Genomic DNA, 26099 nt, shown 5'->3' with positions numbered 1-26099 from the left:
TGCACCAGTTTTTTCAATACAGAACTGAGCTACAGCTCTACCAGTGTTTTAAGCACCCCATGTATTAACATCTAGATGGCCCCCATCCCTATAGCATCTAAGCCCCTGTTATTTGTACACAGGTAGTATCTGATCAGGATAAGGATAACAGAACAAAAATGTTACAAAGACAAACCTTACCAGAGAGCATGTGCACATGCCTGTGTATGGGGGGAGGTTCAGCTTGATTCCTTGTAATTAAACTCTTTTTATTCCCCTTATTAAAAGCCATAGGGCCTAATTCTTTTCTTGTTGAGATCTGTTGACTTCAGTGATGACGCTCCGGATTTACCCTGGTACGAAAAGAGACTTAGGCCCATAATCTCTAATTTATCTGTGCCTGCAGTAAAGCTAGATAATTCTTTGGAAGTTTCAGTGACTGACTGCACTTATGATTGACTTGTGTGTTTTTCTTAATGTAAAAGACTATCTGCAAACTGCCTTTTAAATTCAGAGTCCCGGATCTGAATAACTCTACTCCCCTTGTGCTATGTCCTGCTAGCATTTCCTAATAAAAGGGTAGCAGCCCAAGTACAGCCACACTTAATTTGCTTTTACAAAACCATATGACTACAATAGAAGGCAGTATAAATCTTGAGTCTGAAATTACCTTGCTTGATCTGCAAGGGAAGATAGGACAATAACTGCAACTGGAAAGCAGGAGAGCAGGGACAGCTTCCACAATAATATATGGCAGCCAACAACAGTATCAAGCTCTGTACAGCTTTCAAATAGTCCCTGAAGTTTCTAGAAGGTAAAGTGCATTTGACATAAGAAGGTCAGTTTAACTACATTTCTGTGGATGGGAAAAAAAAATCAACTATCCAAAATGATAAACAAAGTAATTTTGCATCATTTACATTTTGAGCGTTTAATATCCAGGAGAATATGTCAGTTGCTCAGAAATGAAGGAACAAATTCAGAAACTTACATGGTGCTCTTGAAACTGGAAGTCAAAAATGACAAGTTGCACTTCCACTGCACTATCTGACTGAGGAAATAAAAGATATTTATGACTCAGACTTAACATACCACCTGGCAGAGATGAACATCCCATTTGAAAAAGACCTTAATCTTCTGAATGACCACTTCTCTCTGAAATAGAATATGCTTTATGAAACATTCATCTTCAGAAAACTTAGAGACCTATGCAGACAGTGTGAGTGCAGTGTGGTCCAGTGTGTGAGGACTGGACTAGGACTCAGGAGACCCTGGAGACAGGAATGACTTCTAGAAAGTCACTTCACCTTACCGTGTTCCTGCTCTCACTGTATGTCCAGTTTAGCTGATTGGATTGCAAGCTTTATAAAGACAGGGACCTTCTCCCATTAGCAGCTTCCAGCACAGTGGGATTCCATTCCATACATTTTAGTACAGCCCATAGAGCACACGGCTGATTCATGCTTAGCATACTGTCCACCAGAACCCCCGGGTCCTTTTCCACAAAGCCACAACCCACCCAGCCAGTCCCCAGTCTGTACCATTGCAGTCCATCCCAGGTACAGGACTTTGCATTTGTCTTTTCATGTTGTTCAAACTCATGCTCTGGATGAAAGGCCTTCAAGTTCAAATTAAACTTGGGAATAGCTCAGGAAGTATACCTGCCCATTGTAAAGTCCTGCAGAAGCTGAAGTGATTCATATCTTTGCCTAGAGAGATACTCAACTTTTCCAACATTTAGAAAAACCAAGAGAAAGAAATTGCAAAACGCCAAGACACTTCATAGCAACTTGTCCATCCTAGAAAATCAAGTTCAAACCAAACTATAAAGAGAAAATGCTTCTTGTTTAGTTAAAATAAAATTAAAAATAAAATTCAGGAACTTGCAGGCACTGGCTGTAGAAGGTAAAACCAAGCAGAACTGCAGTTCCCCAAAATAAACAATGCAGATTTGCCAGTACAACACAGGAAATAATTTCTTAAGATTACAATTTAAAAAAAAAAAAATGCAATTTTTTGAAGAGGAAGTGGAAGTTAGTATAATAGTTAGAAAGCCCTATTTAAAAGTAGAAGCAGGACTTGAGAAAGCAGCAAACTGAAAGGGTTGTTTTTGATGAAGGACTGCAGAATGCAGCTAAAAATCTTGATTGATTTTTACAGGAAGGAAAATAATTTTTAAAGATTAGAACAAGAAAAATCCTAAATTGTAGTGGTAGATCTAAGGGTAAAAAGAAACACAAATAAAACTGCTACTCTGCCTAGTCACTGACAACATATCAGACAAAAATGGGAAAAGTAAGACCAGTACATCCTGCCTTCTCATCCAGGTTATTCAAAGACATCAAAGGGGAAAACAAGCAAAGAAGAAAATGTTGCACAAAATCACACAGAAAAAATCAAGAGGGCTGTTGATGGCTTCAGATCATAGCAGCCCATTAGAAACTTTGAAAAACAGGCCTTGTTAATGCTATCTCAGATAAAAGAAGACAAAAGCAGTTTCAGGAATGTGACCATTACAAGTATAATGGTGAAGAAGGTCTGCAGGACTATAGCAGTGACAACAATCTTTTGTAAGGGAACTGCTGCCCTAACGAAAGGTCAGGTACGGTCAATGGAATAGCTTTCATTGGCTTCAATGGACATGGGGATTATGCCCTAAAAAAGCAAATTCATATGGAGTAAAATTCTGACCCCAGTGAAGAAAATAGCAAAAATTCCATTAGGATCAGATTTCTACTTAGAAATTTATGTTAGTTATAGCTTGATGCCCTTGTGGATTAATAAAACAACATTGATACTCTAACTCTTCATATGCCTGCATTTTTTTGCAACAATAATACATGGTAGTGATCCCACAAATTATTGAAGTGTCAGGGTTTTTCAAACAGAAATAAAATGTTTAGGGATATTGTTTCTATCTTGTTTCATTCAAGCTTTCAAACATCATGCTTTTTCACAAATCTCCCAGCCAATTGTTCGGTGTTACAATTCTACCTTATCAAGCTGTTTCCCATTTTATAATGCTTCATGGTTTCAGAAGTTTGGGAAACTTCTTGTTTGTTCACCTTTGCTGTGTTTATTGAACAAATTGCTGGTAAAATCCAGTCAGATATCATTTATCATAAATCAAGTCTCTCAGAAATTATAGTAAAAATGTTCTCTAGTCTAACAGCCTGTACCCCATCCAGCATCATGGCTCAGCTGCTGGCTTAGCTGACACACGGCACTGGCTAAGATACAACAACCTGAGTTTGAATCCGAGCCCTCAAAATTTTCAGGTCTAGCTGTACATTGGCTCAGATACAGTAGCTAATCCTAGCTCTGTGTAACAGAGCTCTTCATTAGGATATGTGGCATGAAAGAGTTGAAGCTGAATGTTTTACATTTCATAGTAACACATCTAGAACACCCTAGAAAGACCCCTCCTGCCCCCTGTTCTACTTTACCATTTGTAAGAATGAGGAGGTGAATGGATCCTTTTTTTCTACTTAGGTCTGCACAGAAACGTTGCAGGGCTGCACTGCATGTCAAGCATAGGACAGTTCTTGCACTTTCACCAAGGCATGAGTCCCTGCATGGGTAGAACTGCCCTTGTTCCAAAGACAAAAAATCATCCCTGGTCTTAAAGCCAGCAGATTAATAAAATTCCTGTTGTGTCAGGTCCTAGCACTGTCCATAATGCTCAGCAATTGACACTCACTGCTCTCTGGAGTACGATGCTATGCATATGTGCTTCTCTTTGGTTGATATTGTTATCACACAAAGGTCTATAAAGTCCCTTTTTGATTTAAGAAGTACGTTTCTTGGTAAGAGTGAATGGATGTTGTATGCTGTAGAGGTATACAACTTCCATTTAATTGAAAAAAAATTACGATCTTCATTGAACATCAAGTACTTGATCTTAATGTTCAATGAAGGTCATTAAGAAAGCAGCAAGGAAGGATCAAAGTCAAGACCTCTGAAGGTGACCGTGAATATACTTTTGGACAAATATAGAACATGCCACCATTTGAAAATTAATATATTGGTTGTTACACTGTCACAAGTATATATTGGTATATAATATGTGCCTTTTCATTTTGGAATCCTAATTGAGGTCTAAATTCAGAAACCTGACACTGACAAAAAAAGATACTTGTTGTCCTCAGCTATTGCTTCGAAAATATCATCCTGTTTCTTCAGGATTTGATTTACAGCTATAAGAAATACAATTCCTCAGGAACAGTGAGCCAGGGCAGTTCATTTCCCATAAAGCAAAGGTCTCTGATGAGTATGTTTGGTAGCACTCCCTCTGATCTACTTTATCTGGTTTCCAGTGGTTAGAATAATCCAGTCTTTCTGAAAATAAACTATTCCACATTCACCTTTTTCACGGCTCCCCTATTTTTCAAGGGATATTACCCCCTCAGTCTGCTTTTAAATCAGTTATATATTCATGATTTCTTTTATGTATGTTCAGTAGAAAAATTCTGTTGCTGTACAAAATATTGCTTAGTGGTTTAGCCTACCAACTGTAGTTGAACTAACCCTTTTAACTTATGCACATCAGTTATAATTTTTTATTCTCTTAATAACCTCAAACACATGAAAAACAAATAGAATGAGTTGATAATTTCTAACAGTAAAATACACTTCACATATTTTGCTATCATGCTGTGGAATAACTCTGCAATGTCAAGTAGCACACAATTAGTAAAACTGTAGGGGGAAAAAAAGAAGTGTTTTGATCCTGAGGAATTTTTATCCTAATCAGATCGAAATTTCAATGCTCTTGTAGTGCTTAATATCTTCAATCACCAAAAAAATCAAACTGATTCCAATGCCAGGTTTTGCATTCTGGGACTGAAGTAAAATGCTAAAATATACAAATGAATCTCATGTTTGTACAAGTTTATTATCATCACTAAAAAGCAAGATTGATTCTAAATTAGGCTGATAGAATGTCTGGTGCTTAGCTAATTCTTAAACCAAGCCTGCCTGGCATCCTGATGACAGTCTAGTATATCTTGTTTACAAAGTATTGCAGAAGTGTTGGTCTGACCACCTGCACAATCTTCCTTTCTATCCATAATATGGGCCAGCAAAGATTTCTTCATTGGAGACTGGCATCCTTGTGTCCCTTTCGACTGGAGATAGTGGTGGTAGAGCAAGATGAGTGATCAGGAGATAAGAAAGTAGAAGTTGGAGCTTATAAAAAAACGTATTTTTTTTATTCATACAAGGAAAAAAAGGAGCAAGAACTTTGACTTTAGCCTGTGCCCAGTGTTTGTTTTTCAGTCCTAATGAATCCTGAGATGTGCACCCAACCAAGAGTGTGTATGATTCTTGTCTTTTAGCCATGCTCTGAACTCCTGCAGATGTGTTTGCTTCTGCAAATGGTGCTTTGGGTTATAAGAGATGCTGGTCTGTCTAGCTTAATTTCTTTGTCTGTTCTCTGACCAAAGCTCGTTACTTTAGAAGAAAGGGGGAAACACTGCTATAGGCAATTATGTACACCATGCACCCTTGTTTTCTCCACAATATACTATTAACTCCTGATTGGTTCGTTCCTTGAAAGATGAGAATGTATACCGCTGCTTACATTTCTGTTTGTGGGCAGTTGTTACTATTGTAATATTTGGTATTCTAATTACCTATATAAATATTCAGATATCATTTTAAATCCCCAAAAAAATCTAATCTTCATGATATTTTGTGGCTAAGATTTTCACATACAAATTGTATACTATTGGACAAATGTTTTCTGTACGTATAGTATATAAAACAGTTTATCAGAAGCATCAAATCTTTTGGATAGTAAACAAACCAGAAAACTCTACAAAACTAAACGTCTAAGCTATTTAAGTCATTAGCTGCAGAACCTAATTGCAGAGTTTTGCCTTCTGTAGATAAGCAATATACAGCTATTTTGCAAGATGCCTCAGATATAGTTTGCATCAATGACCCTTTAATTCCTGATGCTATTTCATCTTCAAATTAAATGTAATGCAATACTGATTAGTATGTTCCCATTTCAGTTTGTAGGCTCTCCATTGTAAGTCTTCCAGAGCTCAAAGTCAGTTGAAATTTACACCTAAACTCTTCTACTTTTATATTAAAAATGCATGTAGTGCCAGCTGCGTAATTACAGCTACTACATTAAGGGGCTATAGAGTGAAGGTTGAGCTTTGACTATTGCTGGGAACCTCTGGTTTCCCAGTTACTCCCTTAATAATTTTCTTTATTTTTTTTAGTCTCTTTGTGCTCAAAATTTCCAACCCAAAGATGAATTTATGCTTTGATATTATTCTTGTGATAGATTACAGAAGCATATGATAAATTGCAAAGCCATGGGAATAAAAGGTTTTGCTGTGCACCTCCAGCAGCTTCACCTTCACTAAAGTATTTCCATGGTGACTTTTGCTACATAATGTAAATGTATGCCATTTTAAAGGGAAAAAGTACTTCAGCCACGTATCTTTTTACCTTCATTGCTGATGTTTGCTCCAAGATTACTGAGACCAAAAGTGTTCATCACCTTGTAGTCTAAGTCAGAAAGAGTGTTGCTCCACTGAAAATCCAAGGACAGATTAAAGATTTTGTTTGTATCTTACTACACTGTGAAATACTCCATCCTAAAATGTCACTATGTGAAGGTATGAAGAAATGGTTGCAGATCTTTCCAGAGTTTTAGAAACGTTAGTGCTACTGGGGGTTTTTCTCTTCTTTTAATTTTTGAACATCTGAACTGTTGACCTTGTGTCTCTGAGGGAGACAGTTTTCAAAGCTGGAAGGGTATGAAAATAGTAGCAGTAAAATTGTAGCATGTATCAAACATATGACAGTGTGGCAATAGTCTTATTAGCACTCATTTGAAAGAACCTACATAAATCACTTGTGGCTTTGCCATCTGAGAGTGATGTGGCCAGTGGCAGGTCAGTGTTGGTTTTGATGTCTGATTACATATCGAGTGGGCTGGTGTTCGGGTCTTTGGCTCAGTGGGCTTTTGAAATGCCCTGGCAAACATCTGAAGCCTTTTACCCAACATCCATGGACTGCGAGGTATTGGTTCTGAGTTCATAAGATGTTTACTTGTTCACTGTAGAGGAATTATAGAGGAATGAAGCTGGGTTAATTAACATTGATAATATACAGCTGTGGGCTGGTTTCAGGGGCGGTGGGTTGGCTGACATGGATAATGTGCTGCTGTGGCTGTTCCTGCTAAGTAGATAAATAGCTCCAAGGGGTATGGAAGAGAAGGACTGTATGAAGAGGAGCATTGGATGAAGAGAGACATGGAAGAAGCAGAGGGAGGAGAGAGAGAGAGAGAGTGCATGCCCTGGATGTACGAGAGAAAAGAGAGGTCCCAAGAGAAGCAGGAGGCCCAGATGAGGAGAGGCTGGATGGAAGAGGAGCCCAGAGATGGAAGAATCCAGATGCAGCAGAGGCGAGAAGTGGGTGGACTGACATGAAGAGGACAGAGAAACAGCACGAACAGTAGATGAACTTTTGAAACCTTGTGGGGAATTGGTGGCTGTGCTGGGGCAAGGTGTGGGAGCTCCTTATTGAAGTTAACCTGGTGTGGGATGGTAAAAGCCTTGCTGCAGCCGGCTAGTTTGGATAGTGTTGTGACAATTCAGAAGTCCTTTTGTTTTTATTTTACAAGGAATTTTCTTTGGTTAGTGTGAAGCTATCTTTCTAAGGCTTATGGAGAAAGGTGAAAAAGTTTTGTTTTGTTTCCTTTTTTCTTTTTACAAGGCACCTGCATAAAGGGACAATATGCTTTAAATATGTCTAATGTCACTTACTGCCAAGTGTGAGATTGTGATGAAACTTTTGGTGGTTAGAAGGGTCTGGCATGCCCCCATGACACTGTGCTGTGGATCCATTTCCTCAAGGGACTAGGCTGAGAAAAATCACTCCTTTCACTTGGTCCAAGCACACAAACAGGGACTCATCCCAGAAATGAAAGCATGTTTACAGAGATCCAGTCCCTATGAAAATCAAAAAGAAAATTAATATTGCTGCCAATCTGCTTCTGTGAAACTTCTGTCCCTTTTCCTATTTGTAGGAGATATAGTTGTGTATAGTCTGCTAATACTTTTGGTATGGAAAGGGTTATGTTCTAAAGCCATTAATCTTACATAGGTTGTCATATGATGGACACTAATGTTAGTGGAGACATGGAGGACAGATTTAAGTTTCTTGAGCAAGCAGGGCCAAATTTCTCCTCTGATGTTGCGTTTTAGTAGCTGAGGGCAAAATTTGGATCTGGGATTTCATTTTCCCCTCCAGTTTGAACAGAGTGAGTTCATTAATGATAATGGAAGTTCTGTCTGAAGTTGGTGTTCAAAGCGGGCTTCGGTTTCTAAACGACCATTTCAATATTAGCAGAAGAAAATCACTTTATGGCAGGATTGAAGTTTTAGAAGTCATGGGGAGACAGACAAATCTTGAGGGAAAAGAAAGTTAAGAAAGAGAGAAGAAAACCTAGAGAATCCTAGGTAGGCAAATCTAGTGTTCATTTTTCAGTGCAGTTTTTCATTACACTTATTTAGTTTATCTACATCATTTTTGTCTATAGAAACAAAAAAAATATTTTCTGATACGGAAGCTTACAGCATGCATGGAAGATTGAATGCAATGTATCACTAGATGCTATATTACAATTTTGCCATTATATTTGATCAATACCTACATGCTGTTTTAAAATATCTTACCTAGAATTATATATTCTTAAGTTAATGGTAAGCATAATTATAAAATTATAATTTTAAATGGTGGACTACAGGCAAATGGTGTGTTATAACCACCATGAAAGGGAGAGGGGAAGAAAAAAAATGTGTCTGTTCAAGTAGAAGGTGGCGATTTGTGCTTAATGCTGGAAATAATTAGTTTTCTGACTTTGCTGGGTTTTAATAATTTTGCACTGCTGCTGTGAACTGATGTCATGTAAACTGATAACATAGTGCTGATTTTAAACAAAACATCTTCCTGGTCCTTATCTGAGTTAATATGGAATGAAATGAAGGCAGAATCTCTAGCAGAGGCTAGGAGTTATCAGAAGGCTGGAGTACCGCTGTTCGGGAGTTAGGATAGGTTACAAAATCCATAAATGTTTTTCCAAACTATTTTCACTATTTAGTTACTTCTCTTCCCTAGATGGACACATAGCATGCAAGACACTTATCACTGTATTTGGCAAGTGATGACGTTGAGCTACAAACTTCGATCCTAATATGAATCCACATTTTTTTTACAGTTTGATTCAGACCACTTTTAACATTTGCTTTTCAGCAAAGTGAGGCAAGAAAAATATTGCTTAGTTTGTAAAGCTTTCCAGTTTTTTCTAAATGGTTGATTAAGGCTTTCCCTGCTGCCCCCACCCCACCCCATCCCCGGAAGGTTGTTGATACTTATTTTTTGCCTCATTTGTCAGGTATTTATGTATGTAACATCCTCACACTGGAAGACTAAACAGTATTCCATATTGCAGAAGTAAGCAATGAATCAGTTCCCATGTTTAGCATTTTCAGAATGACCGTATATGCTTAAAAGAATTGTTCCAAGAGAATGAAGAAGTTAGGTAGGAGTCTGGATACCCGTGGGGTACCAGTTTTCTTTCATGAATCTGACCTGCTATTTACTGCTTGATTTTTGGAAAAGATTGATTAAATAAACTTAAATAAAGCCAGCAATTACTACTGTCTAATCTTCGTATCGTGCTACCAGCCAAGTTTCAGCCAGTGTTATTGACACAATACACTGCATTTACCCAAACACAGAAAAAATGTTCTCTGTGAGCACTCAGGGCTTTCTCCTGTCATATGGTGTGACCAACATGCAGCTTTCTAAAGCCTCGCAGAACCAATATTCTTCTAAACAGTTATCACCTTTCTGTTTTTCTTAAGAGAACTCTGAGATACGGTAGGTCACACAGGGCTGGTAAGCAACTGTGTGCAGTGAGGGGAGGTAGAGTGATGTGACCCAAGGGGACTTTTGTGATGTGCAGGTGGCATTCTTCCCCAAGTAATCGGCTGTGGAAGCCACACTTCTGGCCTGGTGGATAGAGAATGCATTTGCACACTGTCCTGGCTTACATCCCCCTCATCCTCACCTCACCCTGTGTAGCAGATCCAAAATCGAAGTGTTTGTGGAGAATGATATAGATGGCACACGTTTGCTCATCAAATTTCTACAAGTCTCCTACCATCTAGCTCCTTATTCTGTTTAAGCAACAAACATCATTTAACATTCCTAAATATGGCTCAGTATTTTTTTTCATTGCTAAAATCCGATTTGTGGATACCTGCTATTTAAAACTTCTAATTCACTAATTGCAAAATCTATAGAAAAGTCCTTCCAACATCAAAGCCTCGCTTGATCCTCGGAGCTGTTATAAATGAAAAACTGTCTCTGTTACAAGCAAATAAGGCACTTAATGCACTCTTTCTGGCTGTGATGCTATTTTTCCTGTGGGTTTTGAAAATGACCTTCCTGTAAGCATCAAGGACTGTAACTTTTCGTATAAAGAAACTTGTTCTTGTTTTAAGTCTATGCCAGGTTCATTCCCCCATAGCCCACAGTTTTCAAAAGCAGAAGAAAAAGTAATCCAGAATTAAAAAAATAAAAAAAAAAAAAAAACCTCTGTTTCCAGAACGAAGTTACCCTGTCAGCTTGCCTTGGGCCTTAGGTGGAGAAGTGGAGATTAAAGAGTCAGTATTCCTTTTCATGTTTCGTCTGCCAGTTTTGTGAATGTAGAAAGAGTACTTGTGGCTGCAGCTAAGTATCTGACTATGGTATTAAGTATGGCATTTTCATCCTCATGCAGTAAATTAAAAATATTCTTATAAGTTTATCACAAGGGGAATTTAGTATCAATACTATCCAGTCATTGATAAAGGTATTTCAAGGAGAAGGGTGAATAGCACAGCAGATGTAACCTCAATATTTTCACCAATTATAAAGAGCCTCTTTGTGAAGCTGTGTGAATATGTAAGATGATCTCATCATTTCCTATTTACTCAATACTTACCTGAATACGCAATATAGTGTAGCTTTTAAATGCATATGCACATGAGTAAAATGTCCTTTTGTAAGAGACTTTGCTAAAAGACTGCTTTTGATACACAATTTCTTCATCTCCTCTTCAAACTGAATTAAGCTACTTCCTTCTTTTAAAACACAACTCACTATTTAGAAGCTTTGGCTTTGATTTCTCAGAACAGCCTTACAGGAAGAAACTCTGTTCTTTTTCTTTTTGTAACCATATTTCTGAAGACAAACTTGTACTGATTTATTTTGATTTTCTAACAGAAATAGGCTCCTGCAAAGAACACTGACTGTTTCTTCTTCTCCCCCCTCCTTCACTCCACTGCTACAAGAATATTGCTGTGCGCAAAGCTACCAAGGAAAACTGAAATCCCTCTGTTGGGAACTGTATACATAGCAATATATTCATACTTTGAGAAATAAGTGAGATTTTTTTTAATTCTTAGCATGACATGCTGTACATTTCTTGCATGCTAATCGTGGATTTCAAATTTAGTAACTAGGTAATGTTTCAGCAAATTTTAGTGAAGTTTGGCATCCACCATTTTAGGGAATATATCTGTGTAGCTAACATAAAGGTCACCAGTTTTAAAACATTTAAAACTCAATTATTCACATCAATTGAAGAGTTTATATAGATAGATATATTTTTATTTATATATATATGTGTGTGTGTGTGTGTGTGTATGTAATTATATGACCCAATCCTGCATAATCCCATGTAATTTCAGTCACACAAGCCATCCCACTGATGTGGTCACGAGTCTGACCTTTCCCTGTACTGCATTGCCTGTCGGACTGGATACTCCATGTATAACACAATAGAAATTTAAAACTCTCTGCATTTCTCAGTGTACAAAAATACAGAGCTGAACCCTGATTCTTAGTAAGAGATTTGCCTTAAATACAGTCTGAATAAGTTCAGGACATGGTCTACATGACGTTACTTTTCAGAAGTTTATGCTAAGCTGACGTGCATGGTCTGTTGCTAGTAACAAAACATAACTTCACAAGCAAAGCTTAGAATGGACAAATTATTTACTTTCATTTCTTCTCAAAATCAGTAACTTTATTATGGACTTATTGTACCTGCAAAGTGAAGATCCTCGAAATGAAACTGGGCTTTACTCAATAACACTAGGTTATCAATAAACCAGATAGATTTCTCTTCCTGATGTGTCCTTCTAGTGGCTTGTTTTCTCAAAATTCTCATCGAATTTCTAAGTTTCAGCTTGGCAATGCCAACAGTTAAAAAATACTGTAAATTAGAAAATATTTCAAAATTTTCTCATTCTTTCTCTTTCATCACATTGAGAAATTTCTTCCCAAGCTACAGTATGAGCTTTCAGAACTGCCTTGGGGGTACCTAGGGCACTCTCAAAGGAAGTAAGAACCAGATTTAGCAGTACAGCACAGCTGGCCTGCCAGAGAATCTCTTTACAGATAGAATTTTTATATTGAATCGTGGAACTTCCTTCAGAGCGTGGTCCACAAATCTCTCATATGAAATGCGCTTTAGACAAATGCAGGAAGGAAAATCCTGTGTATGCGGTAATATATCTGAGCTGGCCAAATAGACAGTGGAAATTTGCAGGTAGACGAACTTCATGGAAAGCTCATTTTCAAGACAGTATTTCAGACACTCTTTGGATGTATAGTAATTTGGGAGCCTGAACTCTGACTGTAGATGGTTTGATGCAACTCTGATGCACTGAATTCTCTTTCATGAAAAAACAAGCACCTTTTTCCTTTAGAAGAAACTTATAAGGTTTTAATTTCCCCCTTTTTTCATAGTTCTGAAATGAATGCTCTGTTCAGCTTAAGACATAGGCTTTTCCAGTGGTGCAACAACCAGTATAAAGGCACTGAAAGAGGAAGGACTTGTCTAGGATGAAATGGACTGAAAGAGCTGGAGGATCTAGGTTCTCTTAGCTATGACTATGCAGAATTGCAGTGTGCTCTTCAGTCGCTGGCTAGTGACTCATCTGGTACCTTGACTTTCAAATGTGCATGTGGGCAGCTGTGAGGATTCATCCTTTGGTATTTGCATGGTACGTTAAACTCCTCAGGAAAAAAAACTGTTATAAAGAAGGCAACATCATCATTAGTCGATAGAAGTGTAGATTTTGCTAGTTTCTGCACACACCTGTGGGTGTTCCAGTTTCCAGAAAGGAGGCAACATCAATCCTAAATTCCAGATGTATCAGTTTTACTGTCAGCTGTAAGCAGAGTATTTTGAATGTCCTATTTTACTGAAATGAAAAAGTCTACCATAATCAAAACTTACAGCAGTACTTTTCTTCCCTTATTCTTCAGAACTGATAAACTTGGGCTAATTTATGTGAGATTGTTTTCTAAAGTGGCATACAGCACTGGTTTGACAGAAATGCTGGGTAGTCAGTTGTGCATCGTTTATCTTTATTCTGCGGTATAATGAGGTTTTGAAGCCAATGAATTATCATAGTAGGATATCTAAAGCCTGGAATACGAAAGTAAAAATTTAGGGAAACTTATGGATCTCTGCTAGAAACAAACCTAGTTAACTGAAAAACAACAGGACCCAGATCACAAATACTTGTTCTTATTACAGCTGAACCTACCTTGCACTTTACGTTTACTTTACATTGCACTTTTTTACATGCTTTTTTAATTCAGCAATTGAAAAATTAGAGTGGGGATTTGGAGTTTCCTCCAAGGTAAGAAGGAGTCTGTGTTTGTATGTCTGTCTTTGTAAATATCTTTTTCTTTAGGTATCTGTTGTACACTGACTTGGATATAGATACATTCATATGTATAATTAGGGGTATAGACATTTGGTTAACTTGAAAGCTCCAAAGTGTCATTTGTCACATTTATGGTAGGAACTTTAACTGCCTTAAATACTTATTCTTTTCCAAAGTGACTTTTTTCTTTTCCCTCTACAAAAGAAAATGAAAATGTACTTCATGAAACTATTGTATATGAAGCACTTATTAGCCGTAATTAAATGGACAATATGAATTTACTACGTCTTTAGGACTCTGGCTTGTTCTGGTTTAGAGCAAGATGATTAATGCAAATACATATTACTTGAGATAACCATTTAGCAGCTAATTTAGCCAAATTTATTACAGCAGTTAGAGGTTTTTCATTTTAGCAGACGGAGACAAGGACATGACAAAAGCGGGCGCTGTCTGTGAATGCACACTGCCCTCTAGCGCACAGAGCTGGCTGGCGTTAGGGGAAAAGCCGAGGACAGGAAGTGCTCCAGTAGCAATAGTACCCAGATTTAGTATAGTTCAGGTTTTCTTTAAAACCATGCTGCTCCCTTCCACTGAAAGATTTGCATTTCATCCCCTTCTCCTGACACTTAAGTATCAGATACAAAACAAATCCGTTTCAACTTGCAAATATTTTGGCTGGAGTATTACTTTAAACATCTGTATTTTTAAGCCTTCTGGCTGTGAGCATTTAATAACACTGTTTCACATTACTGATTGCTTTTACTTGTTCCTCTGTTTTCTTTCCTAGCGTATTTCAAACATTGGAGAGAGCCTCTTTGGCTCTAACCAAGCCATTCTGTGCCTCCCTTAGGCCTCTTTCTTAGTCTGTTGGTGGATTTACTTTGCTCTGGTAGAAAGTAAATTCTCCCAAGACTTTCCCCCCACTGACCGGTGGAGATTTGGTTCATCTGAGAGCTGTAAATTCTGTTTGACAAGATCAAAGAAACAGATGTATAAGTTCAGTGGTTGATATCGCCTGCAATAAGGAGAAATGATCAAAGCAGCAGGGGTAGAGTATCTTCCCAAACCTTTCAAATATCCAGAATCTCAAAGAGGTCTACCTAGGAGCTATGAATAAATCACATATAAATTTGCCTTTTTTTTTTTCCTTTTTTTTTTTACAGTTTGACATTGAGTGCATTGAAACTGTCCACACAGCAATAAGTATTCTGTGAACAAAAGACATTTGTAGTTCTTTTTACTTTTCTTCTTCCACTAGAGTTTCCAAACCCAGATTAAAATTATACTTTTAAAACTTGTAAAGCGTACAGCTAGTTATGCTGAACTTCAGATCCTGTTTCTCATCTCACTGGCATGCTGCATTAAACCTAAAGGAAGCCAAGTATCTTCTGCTTATAATTGTGGCATGTTGTACAATGAAGATCATTTTACCCCAGTTCTAACATGCACTGTATGTTGCTTCTGTTTCATTTGGGGTTTTTGTTTGTTTGTTTTTTTGCCAGTGCTGAATAAGGGTCAATGTGTAACAAAATATTACCGCTGGATGCAGAAGAATGGAGGTTATATCTGGATACAGTCTAGTGCAACCATAGCTGTCAATGCCAAGAATGCAAGTGAGAAGAATATCATCTGGGTCAATTACCTTCTTAGGTAGGTCTTCCAATCGCTTCTCTCACTTGAACTACTGTCTCTGTTGCTTGTCTCAGTGAGGGTTTTAGGGAAAAAACAATTGCCTACTGGAAAAAGTTAGGAAGAAGAACTTTTCACGTGGTCCACCTCAAAAACAGTGCTGTTTGGTTATGTTTATTGAAACATCTGTCATGTCTCGGTACACCAGAATATTCTTAAATTATTATGCTGCCTTAATCTTCAAATAAACCCTCTACCATTTTATTGCATGCTTCTACTGCCCTGAAATCTGCTCATCTTGAGCTTAAATATAAAAATTATCCACACCAACTTTCAGTAGTTGTGTTGTAAAATCTGGTGTGAAGTGTTGGGTACTGGTTTATTTGCTTATTGAAAATGCATGGAAGCAAATTTCTGGAATGCTGCAAAAATGCCTCTCTGAAAGGTGTTTGCTGGCTCACTCCAGACAGAGGAATTTTCTCAGGAGAAAATTCTTGAACTAATAGGTTGCTCCTGTAATCATCAGACAGTATTCACACTGAAAAACGCAAAATAGGATTTAAAAATAAAAGTAGCAATTAAAACTACTATTTAAAATTATGAGAACTATTTTAAACAGAAATAGTAATAATACCTTGAATGAAAGGCTTTTCCCTGAGAAATTCTGTTTTACCAAAGCCCAAGTATTTTTAAAGGAATGGTTTCTGAACTCAGGGGAAGACCAACAGTCACTGAGAGACAGTGAATTATAAACCTGACCTTTCTGATCTGAAAATACCTTTCAACACATTCTGTTTTGTGAAAATGTTCGGTAAGATTGGGAGATTTTTTGTTTCATTCCGGAGCAGAAAAAAAAAAAATACATTTGAAACCTTGAGTTTGTCATGGAATGCAGTTGTCATTTTCTGGCCTGTTCTCCTTTTAAGTAGCTTGGCATGCTTTGTTACATTCTCTTTGATGCCATGAGAGTTCAAAGTGATGTCTAGGGGTTAGATTGTGACTTATTATGCCAAGACCAGCAAGCCCTGAAGAGACTATGCCTGCCTGAACTTGCGTGTTGAAATAGTTTTGATTCCCCTTTTGTGGAAGAGGAGAAAGCAACCCCTGGCAGGAGAACATTGAGGATACTGTGGGAAACCTTCCACAGCAGTGGAGTGTTCGTTGGGTCTTAGATGTTTCTGTCCTGCTATGATTGAGCACAGATATTTCTGAATATATCTTTATCCTGCTACTTTTTTGTCTTTTTGCAAGAGAGAGGCACAATGCAGCATTTCAAGAGTTCAGCTTAAGCCTGCCAATTCTGAACTGGAACTACAGCTTCACTGCCCCAGTCCTAACAGGACTTCAAAATACCCAGAAATGTGCTCATATTCTAACTGCAAAAGTGGTCCATAAGAATTACAAACAGTTGCCTCTGTCCTCTTTGCTGCTTTCTAGACAATAGGTAAACCTAATCCACAAACATCCCACAAAATTATTTTCTCTACCAACAGAATATACCTAAAAAAAACAAAGCAGTGTGGTCTTCCCCAAGTCTCGTCCCAGAACTTGATTCTTCTGCTGCATTCCCTTCACCAGTCTGTTAGAGAAAGAATAACTTCTCCACTGAATTTGTATTTTTAATTTAGATTTCTCCTAGTACTGGAATCCACAAAAGATCCAAATGTCCAAATAGTATTTTAATGAGAGATCAAGGCATAATTAGGGCTACTGTTAGTAGGAATACTGGTCTGTATACATTTCCATGCATTAGAAAGTATGATTCAGCTGTCTGTAAAAGGATAGACTAATTATAGTGACAGGGAGGATTAATGCTGTCCTTGTTCTAGTAACTTGTTATTCACAGTGTGAAAGCCCTCAAACATCTTTTGCTTGGAGGGGGCAAATTTGGGGACTGCCTTGGGATGCAACAGAATAAAGTCACTTTGTCAGGACAAAACCATAAAGATGATAATCGTAAGAATGACATTTCAATGTGAACTGTGTGAACTCTGAATTTTCACAGTACACTGTAATGGGCTGAATATGAGCACACTGTCATTGTGATAGTGTGTCAGTCACCCCCAGTGCTGCCTCATATTGTTCTATGCAGGGCTGCGGATTTTCTGCTCTATCACCAGGCTGGAATTTGAACTGTGTAGAAATGCTCACCTATTCAAAAAAAGATTAAAGACTTTGTTTATTTTCAACATTCCTATGCCACTTATGTCTAGCTGTGTCTGTTCCCCTGCCCTTGCGCAGATTTGGGAAAGAAACACATTTTAAAAGGTACAAGCCAAGAAAAAGCACAGGCTTGGGCTGGTGGGGTTTGGGGGTTGGTTGTTGGGTTTTTTTCCAGTTTCTCTGGTAGTGTAGCTTTTTTGCATTGCAGTCATGTTCATTGCTAACAAGTCACAGGTGAGCACCACATGAGCAGATGAAGATATGATTATAATGGGTGTGTTGACAGTTCTTTATCCCTAACATATGCATCTTAACATGCACATGTGCATCTGTCATATAGTTAGAGTGCTGCTTGTGGTTTCTTGGTGATGTGGATGCATGTGTGCAGTGTTTAAAAAAATATCTTTTTATCTATTTTGTGGCCACATTTTTTTGAGCAGTGGTCATTTTCTCTAGCCCTAACTGAGCACCTTCTTACTAACTTTATGTATGCTCTGCTTGATTAAAGTGTGGAAAACAGGAAAGTTGAAAAAAACAGGTATTGAAAGGGCTCTGGCAAGGTTGATAGAGAATATTGTTACTGAGATAACTCTAATAGAAATTGCTGGTGGCAGGGATACAGACTGGAAAAGTTAAAACACCCTCTCTGTCCTTCTAGGCACAGTAATGGGATCAAAATCAAGATATTTTGTTGTTGGATGATTACACAGCGTAGCTTTACTGTTAGATATCACGCAGACCATGGTGTCCCACTTCAGTAAGAATGCTTTGATAGCTCTAAAACTTCACTAGAATCAAACAAGTTTTAATACCTGGTCAGTGTAAGTATTTGACAGCAATATTAAAATAAACCATCGTAAAATCCCTGCTGTGAAGCTCTGAGGAGCAAAAAAAATGTATGTTTCTGCATTTGCTCTGCTATTTTTCCTATTTATGTTCTTTGTTCCTGAACTTTGATATGAAAAGAGGGAAAAACCATGAAATTGCAAATCATCCGATTGTGTTTGCATTTGCTGTCTCCTTTTCAGCAACCCAGAGTACAAGGATACTCCAATGGATATTGCACAACTTCCTCATCTGCCAGAGAAAACCTCAGAATCCTCAGAGACCTCTGACTCTGAATCGGACTCAAAGGACAACTCAGGTAACAACACATGATGTGCCTTTACACCAAATAAAAGGTTCATATCATGAATGCTACGTGGCTGGCTTTCCAATTGCTTTTACTTCTCAAAGGTTGTTCTATTCTAACAACAACAACAAAACAAAAATCCTGTAAAATTAAATTGAAAAACACTAGCAAAATATTTTAATAGTCTCAGCATTTCCACGGTATCTCCATTTCTTAAGTATTTATCTTCACTCTGTGCATGCATCCTTGCCTACATTGCTCTGAGCTAAATATTTGATCTCTCAGCTAAGTTTCATGATCAGCTGTTGTGCCTTGTGCAGAGGACACTGTTGAGTATAGTTCTAGTTATTATCTTTCCAGAGTAGGCATACGTTCTGAAGAGAAGTCTCTACTGTCAACCTTTATGACCCTTTCTCCTCTATAAATACGTTTTTTAAGAGTCTCACTAGGGGGCAGTGAAGATTGAAACATTTGAGGGGTTTCTTGTGTTAAAAGAATTATTTTTTATTAGAAGGCATGGGTTCAAGCACTTGTTTGTAAGCTCTTTAAGTCTGGGACTTCAGCTGTTTTTTAAAAGCTAAATGTTGTTGTCAAACTCAATGTGTAAATCAGTCCTACAGATGGTCCAGTGCACAGATGGTTTACACATTCCCCATTACTTTTAAAAGTGGTTACCTAGGCACAGGTACAGATCATCTGGCTTGAAAAGGGGCATGGTTTCCTGTGGCCCAAGAACTAAGGATGTTACTCTGCTGTAGTGTGCTTTAGATAGATAGATATATATATGTGTGTGATTTTTCTCTCATGTCTGTGATTACAACCAAAAATCTGCAGAAAATGGATCACAGTGACATAAATCAAACAAAAGCAAGAAGAGAATCAGGCCTTAATGTTATATTATATGATATGGCTGTTCTCTTTCATCTTTTGCCTTTATTTGTTCTCCTTTGATGGCTTGGTTTGATAGTTTAAGTCAACATTAGGCAAACATACTCGCTTGTTGCCCGTCATCATTGGGAATCTCTTCACCCCTTCCCAGTGCTTCCTTTATGTCGTCTTGTTCCTAAATGGCCATATAACACACATGTGGAAAACAGTTTGCATTTCCCATGTGCACTGTAAGTTTCTCCAGCTGAGAATTGCATGTGCATTCATGACTCCTAAGGCTGATGCAGAGCAGGAAAGCATTCTTCAAAAGTGCACAGATGGCTACATCTCAGAAGGAGATGTCTGACAGTCTTGGAAGACATCAGAGGCAGGGGGTTGTTTTTTACAAAAGAATTTAATAGAAATGCTAAAGAACCTGAAATCGGAACAGCGTCTTGGATGAAACCAACAAGTTTATATTCAAGTTGTGATAAAATCCCAGGCAAATTTTGTGTAGCTTTGGACTATCTCAACTTAAGCCCACTGTTGAACAGATACAATGGCCTTACTAGAAACCAGCTTCAAAAAAAAAAGAAAAAAAAAATTGTAGGAGAAATTCAGCCCTAGGTGGAACAAAAAGCTGAATGATATTTAGGGGTTTGTGGCTGTTACTTTGCTTCTGTGGGTTTTACATTTCAAAAGGGAGGGTCTCTCTGCTGCTGGTGACTCTAGCAGAAGTCCTGCTAAGTGACTTGCGAAGTGCATTGCCCTAAATCCTCAGTCAAGCTCACCTTCTCCAGCATTTCTGGGAAACTGTTTGGTATTGACATGGCTCCAGGAGTAACCAATCTTCAGAGGAAAAATGGCCCTTCCCCTCTCCCCCTAAAACAAGTATATTGAAAAGGGTGGTAGTTGGCTCTGATGAGTGAAAAAAACATCTTTTATTTCCTATGAAAAGATTTCTGGCTGGTCTGTAAAGGACAGGGTCTCCTGAAGCCTTTCATGACCCTTTCAAACATAGTATGATAATGGAGCGTATTCAGCCTGAAAGCTGCTTTGGCTGTCTGAGTCCAGTGGGCTAGAGTGTTTATCTCATCTGTATTAGAATTAGGTAAAAATCTAAAACACAACTAAATGAATTCAGGCAAGGAGAGTGACAGTTTCTCAGTGCTGTAGCTGAGCTATTTTCAATGGCCCTTAGATGATTTGGATCAATCAAGAATTTAATTCACTGCCTGAATTTTTTTTCTGTTTTGGGGTTGTTTTTTTAATTTGCTGTCCTTCAGAGGAATGTGAGAAGACAGTCTAGCAACATAACAAAATTGTTTTAACTGGTCTATTCATTCAGATTTATACACATATGACCTGCTTCTCCTCTCACACGGGAGGAAATCAGCAGTAATTCCACTGAAGTCACAGACACTGTGCCACTTCAGAAGTGGCAATGGGAAGAGGAAAACAGATGAGAGGACTAGGATCTTCATTAGTAAATAGTGCTACACCTGGATGCCTGCCCACTGTAGGAGAGCACGGATGTAAAAGAACAATCACCAGAACATAACGGTCATAGCGGGATTGTTCACTGACTTCTCTTTGAATGACATAGCTACAATGCCATTGTGCTCACAGTTGTCAAAACGATTCTTGTCCAGCAAGGGCATGAAAAGGCCCCCCTCAATCAAGGTGCAGGCCATATAGCATAGACTTATAGGCTTTTAGTGCACTAGCAGTCCTGAGTCAGAGAGATTCATGGTGACCAGAACTCTTCCGACACAACCTTGAAAGAAGTTGTGGCTCTACAGAAAAGAACGCCTTTTGCCAAAAACGTTCACAGCAACCAAATCTCATTGGTAGGTAGAACTCTGGACTTGGGTTATAATACTATGTGCCTGTTGTTAATGATTTGTTTCGCTTTCCTTTTGCTCCAGAGGACAATGAGAACTCCAAGTCAGATGAGAAAGGAAACCAGTCAGAAAACAGCGAAGACCCTGAATCCGACAGGAAAAAGTCAGGAAATCAGTCAGATAACGAAATGAACTGTAATGATGATGGGAACAGCTCCAGCAACCAGGACAGCAGGGACAGTGATGACAGCTTTGAAAACTCTGACTTCGAGAATCAAAAGGCCCCTGAGGACAGTTTTGGCACTCTTGGCTCTATGCAGATCAAGGTGGAGCGCTATGTTGAGAGTGAGTCAGACTTGCGGTTGCAGAACTGTGAATCGCTGACCTCGGACAGTGCGAAGGACTCAGACAGTGCAGGGGAAGTAAATGCCCAGTCTTCCAGCAAACATCAAAAGAGGAAGAAGAGGAGAAAAAAGCAAAAGGGAGGCAGCATGACCCGGAGAAGGCTGTCAAGCACCTCAAGTCCAAATGGACTTGACTCAGCTTTGGTGGACCAGCCCCAGCTGCTCTCGTCACCAAACAGTGCCTCAGTGCTCAAAATTAAAACAGAAATCTCAGAACCTATCAATTTTGATAACGATAGCAGTATTTGGAATTACCCACCCAACAGGGAAATCTCAAGGAATGAATCACCCTACAGTATGACCAAGCCCCCCAGCTCCGAGCACTTCCCTTCCCCCCAAGCCAGCAGTAGTTTACATGTCTCCATTCCAGACTCTGTTCTCACCCCGCCAGGGACTGAAAATACTGCCAGCCGTAAAACTCAGTTCAGCACCTCATCCAGCTCGGCATTGGCTCCTGTGTCCTCTGACCCTTTGTCACCCCCACTTTCAGCGTCTCCACGGGACAAACACCCAGGAGGTCCCACAACTTCCAACTCTTTGTTGTACACTGGGGACCTGGAAGCCCTTCAGAGGTTACAAGCAGGCAATGTGGTGCTTCCTTTGGTTCACAGGGTAACGGGAACCCTTGCTGCGACCAGCACTGCTGCTCAGAGGGTCTACACCACTGGCACTATTCGGTATGCTCCAGCTGAAGTTACTTTAGCCATGCAGGGCAACCTCCTCCCCAACACCCACGCTGTTAACTTTGTTGATGTTAACAGCCCCAGCTTTGGGCTGGATCCTAAAACACCGATGGAAATGCTCTACCACCACGTTCACCGACTCAATATGTCGGGACCGTTTGGAAGCGCTGTGAGCGGGGCCAGTCTGACCCAAATGCCTGCAGGGAATGTGTTCACAACTGCCGAAGGACTTTTTTCCACTCTTCCATTTCCTGTGTACAGCAATGGCATTCACACTACACAGACTCTGGAACGGAAAGAGGATTGAAATATGACCACATACTGTGTTCAGTGTTATACTCTGAGGCATAGACTATGTTTTAATTTAGACCTTTAATTCTAGCACTTTGAATTTGAGCAGGTCAGCTTATTCTCTCAATATGATGGTCCCCATTTCATTCCCTTTCTCTTTAACTTGACTTATTCTTTAATGTAAAGATATTTTTTTATTTTTGCCTTCAGAGAGTCGAAGTACCAGTTGCCTGCCATTTTGTCTTCTTCTAAGATGTGTGTTTTTTCCTTTGCATCTTTATTAAGATGCCTTTAATATGTGTATGCCTCTGCCATAGAATACTCAGTGTTGTGGTAAAGAGATTTTAAAGTGACAACCATTGGTTTTACTTCAAAATGATCTTGATATGATCAAGATTAAAAGAGACAAGCATAAACAATGTGCCCTGTTTGACTAAGTCAAATGAAAAGGGGGTTTTGTTCCTAATTCCTTTAAAAATAGGGGATAGTATTTTAGAATTTTATGCAGAGTTTAATTCTCTTTTTATGGTTAAGATTTTCTTACTTGCACATAAAATAATTTGGGTTCTTAAAAAGTTAATTTCTGGCCTGTGACTAGAATGTTAAAAAGTTGGACTAAATGTTAATTACTGAAACTTTAACTTAATTTCTAAAACCATGGTGCTATCATTTATTAATCTGTAATGTCTTCATACAATATGCAGCTTGTGGGCTGGGGTTTTTGGAAAGAACGTGTTCCGAACTGGTTTATAGTTGGGTGCTGCAGTCTCCTTGGTTAGTTAAGACAAAAGCCCTCATTAACATTTGCTGCAGGACTTAAAATTTTTTACCTCCAAACTAACAAGCATAGCCTCACATCAAATTTAAATGGGTCAGGAAGCCTTTTTCAAAAAGCGCTTAAAAACAAAAAACTCAATTTAATTGACGCGAGGAGCAGTTTCTTAGGTGCATATTGTTTTGCTTTATTTTTTTTCTCAGTGTAACTGAGGCTAATTTTACAACATCAAATAACACTTCAGAGTTAAAAAAAAAAAACCAGAAGAACTATTTAACATGTTTTGTTTTGTTTTTCATTTAATATTATAGAGGGAAGGTTGTAAATTTCTTTTCGTTCTTTGATTTGGGTATTTTTTTGTTGCTTTTTCCTTATTTCTAGTGTTGAAACCAATATGTTTTAAAACTAAAGAATGGGTTAATAAGCTTGAAATAGATAACTACAACTGAAAACTGCACATTAAGTAAAAGAAAAGAAATCTCCTATTTTGTCTTTGTTGCCAGAAATCACAGTGTAGTGTCAAACACTCCAAATGACTGTCAAATATAAATTCTTCTTCCACTCCATCTTTGGCAGCTGTTTGTTAAGGCATCTAATAACAGATGTGAGAACTGTAATGTGTACAATGTGTAAGTGTCCTTGGCTGTCAGTCCCATTGCAGTTTCAATGTGTGTTACTATATGCAGTATATACTAAGCTAATGTAGTTGTTTTGTCCTTTGTCTTCTCTGTGCTTTATCTCTAGTCCGGAGTGGTAAAGTCCCATTCCTGCAGTCCTAGTGAACCAGTGATTCTTGGGGGTTAGTGGTTTTTGTGTGGTGGCCTTCCTCTGTAATGTCACCTTATGCTGCTTCCACTGTCTGTATACCTTTTAATTTCTGCTGTTGCTTTGCTGTTGTGTATTCTCAAACCTCTCTCTCCCCCTTCCTCTCCCCTCTCCCCCCCTCCCCCCCCCCCACTTTTCCCCTCTCTCTTTCTCTCGCTCTCTCGTTCTCTCTTCTTCACTCTCAGAGATAAAAGACTCTTAACTAGCTCAAGGTTAATGGAGCCATTTCTCCCACAGAGGAATTCTGGGTATGACTTACTCTTCCAGTGTACCCCACAATGCACTCCAGAGTAATGCTCAGATATATTAAGCAAATTGACGCCATATAGCCTCAGTTGTTAACATTCCCAGAGTCCCTTGTGCTCGAACTGTAAGCAGAGGGTGCATTTCTTTGGTTTTCTCCCAGGTAGGCTGGTGCAGTAATATGTAGAGCAATTACCAGTGAGATAGGAAATGCTTTCAAAGGTCAACCAGCATTGTTTAAAAAGGAAACTGAGCTTAGAATTGTCATATATATTTGCTTATGTGTGCAATGCTAATATATTAACTCAGCTGTCCTTTGAATTTTTGATCACTCACTGCGTTGAGTCAATTCCTGCGGTAGCTTTGAATTTGAGAAGTAGGTCCAGGCCACAGCGGAGTAATAGCAAAAAAGGAATTGGACGCCACAAATTTATTTAATGAGCTTTTAAAGGTTCCATTGGAAGGATTTCAGTAGGTCTAAAAAAGGCGAGAAAGCTGATTGGGAAATTCAAAGTTTAATTTTGGAAGCTCTACTCTAGCTATGGAACAATCAAAGGAGTGCACCTATCAGCTACAAAGAACAGCTAGACAGCTGTTGTTGTTTTGTTTGGTTTTTTTTATAAATGTTTCTGTGTTGTGTCAAAATGATTTCTGGTGATTTAAACTAACAGATAATCACAGCTGCTGTCTAAATCCATAGTGTTTAAAATTACAAAATGAAAAAAAAACTTCATTACCTGTGAAGACTGTGTCTGTGTTTTTAACTATTTCTTGTACAAATATATGAAATCTTTTATGAGGAGACTGGTGCCAAGTAGCTGAATAATGGGGAAAGGGATTCTGTTCGTATAAATCTTAGCAGTGTTACCAACTCTACAATATAAAAAAAATTAAAATGTTAAAAAGTGACAGCTATGGTACATTTATTTTGTGTTAAGCTAACCGAATCTAACTTCTTGAGTGCCTGGCTTATTTGAAACATTTTTTTCATTGATCATTGATAATGCTGCAAATCAGAAATGTACATACTTCATTTACAACAGGGTTCTTTTTATACTTTTGTAGATTCTCATACATGTCATACATGGTTGTCTTTATGTAACTTAATTTTTTTTCATCCCGCAGGTGCCATTTTCATAATAAACTTCTCTTGGATTTGTTACTATCTGGCATCATTTCTTTTACATATAACCATCCTGACTAATGAATGCTGGTAGTATTTGTTTGAGCAGGTATTTTTTAATTGTTTAAAAAAAGAAAAAAAAAGAAAAAAAAAAGAAAAAAAAATAACCAAAAATCAAAGAGGATAAAGCTAGATTTTATTAATGCTTGTGAAATGAAGAAGAGAAGCTGTCAAGATGTAGGTTAAGAATGCTAATCCAAATACTACAACAAACTTGCCACCATCCTAAATTCTCAGCTACCCCAACTCATTGTCATATTGAGCATTTTTATGCACATTATCAAAGCTGAATAATGGACCTGCAACATTAACCACTATAGAAAGTGT

At 38.3% G+C, this 26099-nt stretch overlaps 1 protein-coding gene across 1 annotated transcript in view; it reads left to right on the top strand.

The window, feature by feature from the left end:
- NPAS3 (neuronal PAS domain protein 3) overlaps nucleotides 1–25754 on the top strand; it is a 612926-nt gene extending 587172 nt beyond the window's left edge. Inside the window, exons 9-11 of the mRNA XM_055793646.1 lie at nucleotides 15236–15383; nucleotides 18554–18669; nucleotides 21453–25754. Coding sequence (XP_055649621.1) covers nucleotides 15236–15383; nucleotides 18554–18669; nucleotides 21453–22762 — 1574 coding nt within the window. The 3' untranslated portion in view covers nucleotides 22763–25754. The remainder of the gene's footprint in view (nucleotides 1–15235; nucleotides 15384–18553; nucleotides 18670–21452) is intronic.
- Nucleotides 25755–26099: the final 345 nt, after the last annotated feature.

This window comes from Falco peregrinus, chromosome 1, assembly GCF_023634155.1.
Source record: "Falco peregrinus isolate bFalPer1 chromosome 1, bFalPer1.pri, whole genome shotgun sequence".
NCBI lineage: Eukaryota > Metazoa > Chordata > Aves > Falconiformes > Falconidae > Falco > Falco peregrinus.
This window is presented reverse-complemented; position numbering and strand designations above follow the sequence as displayed.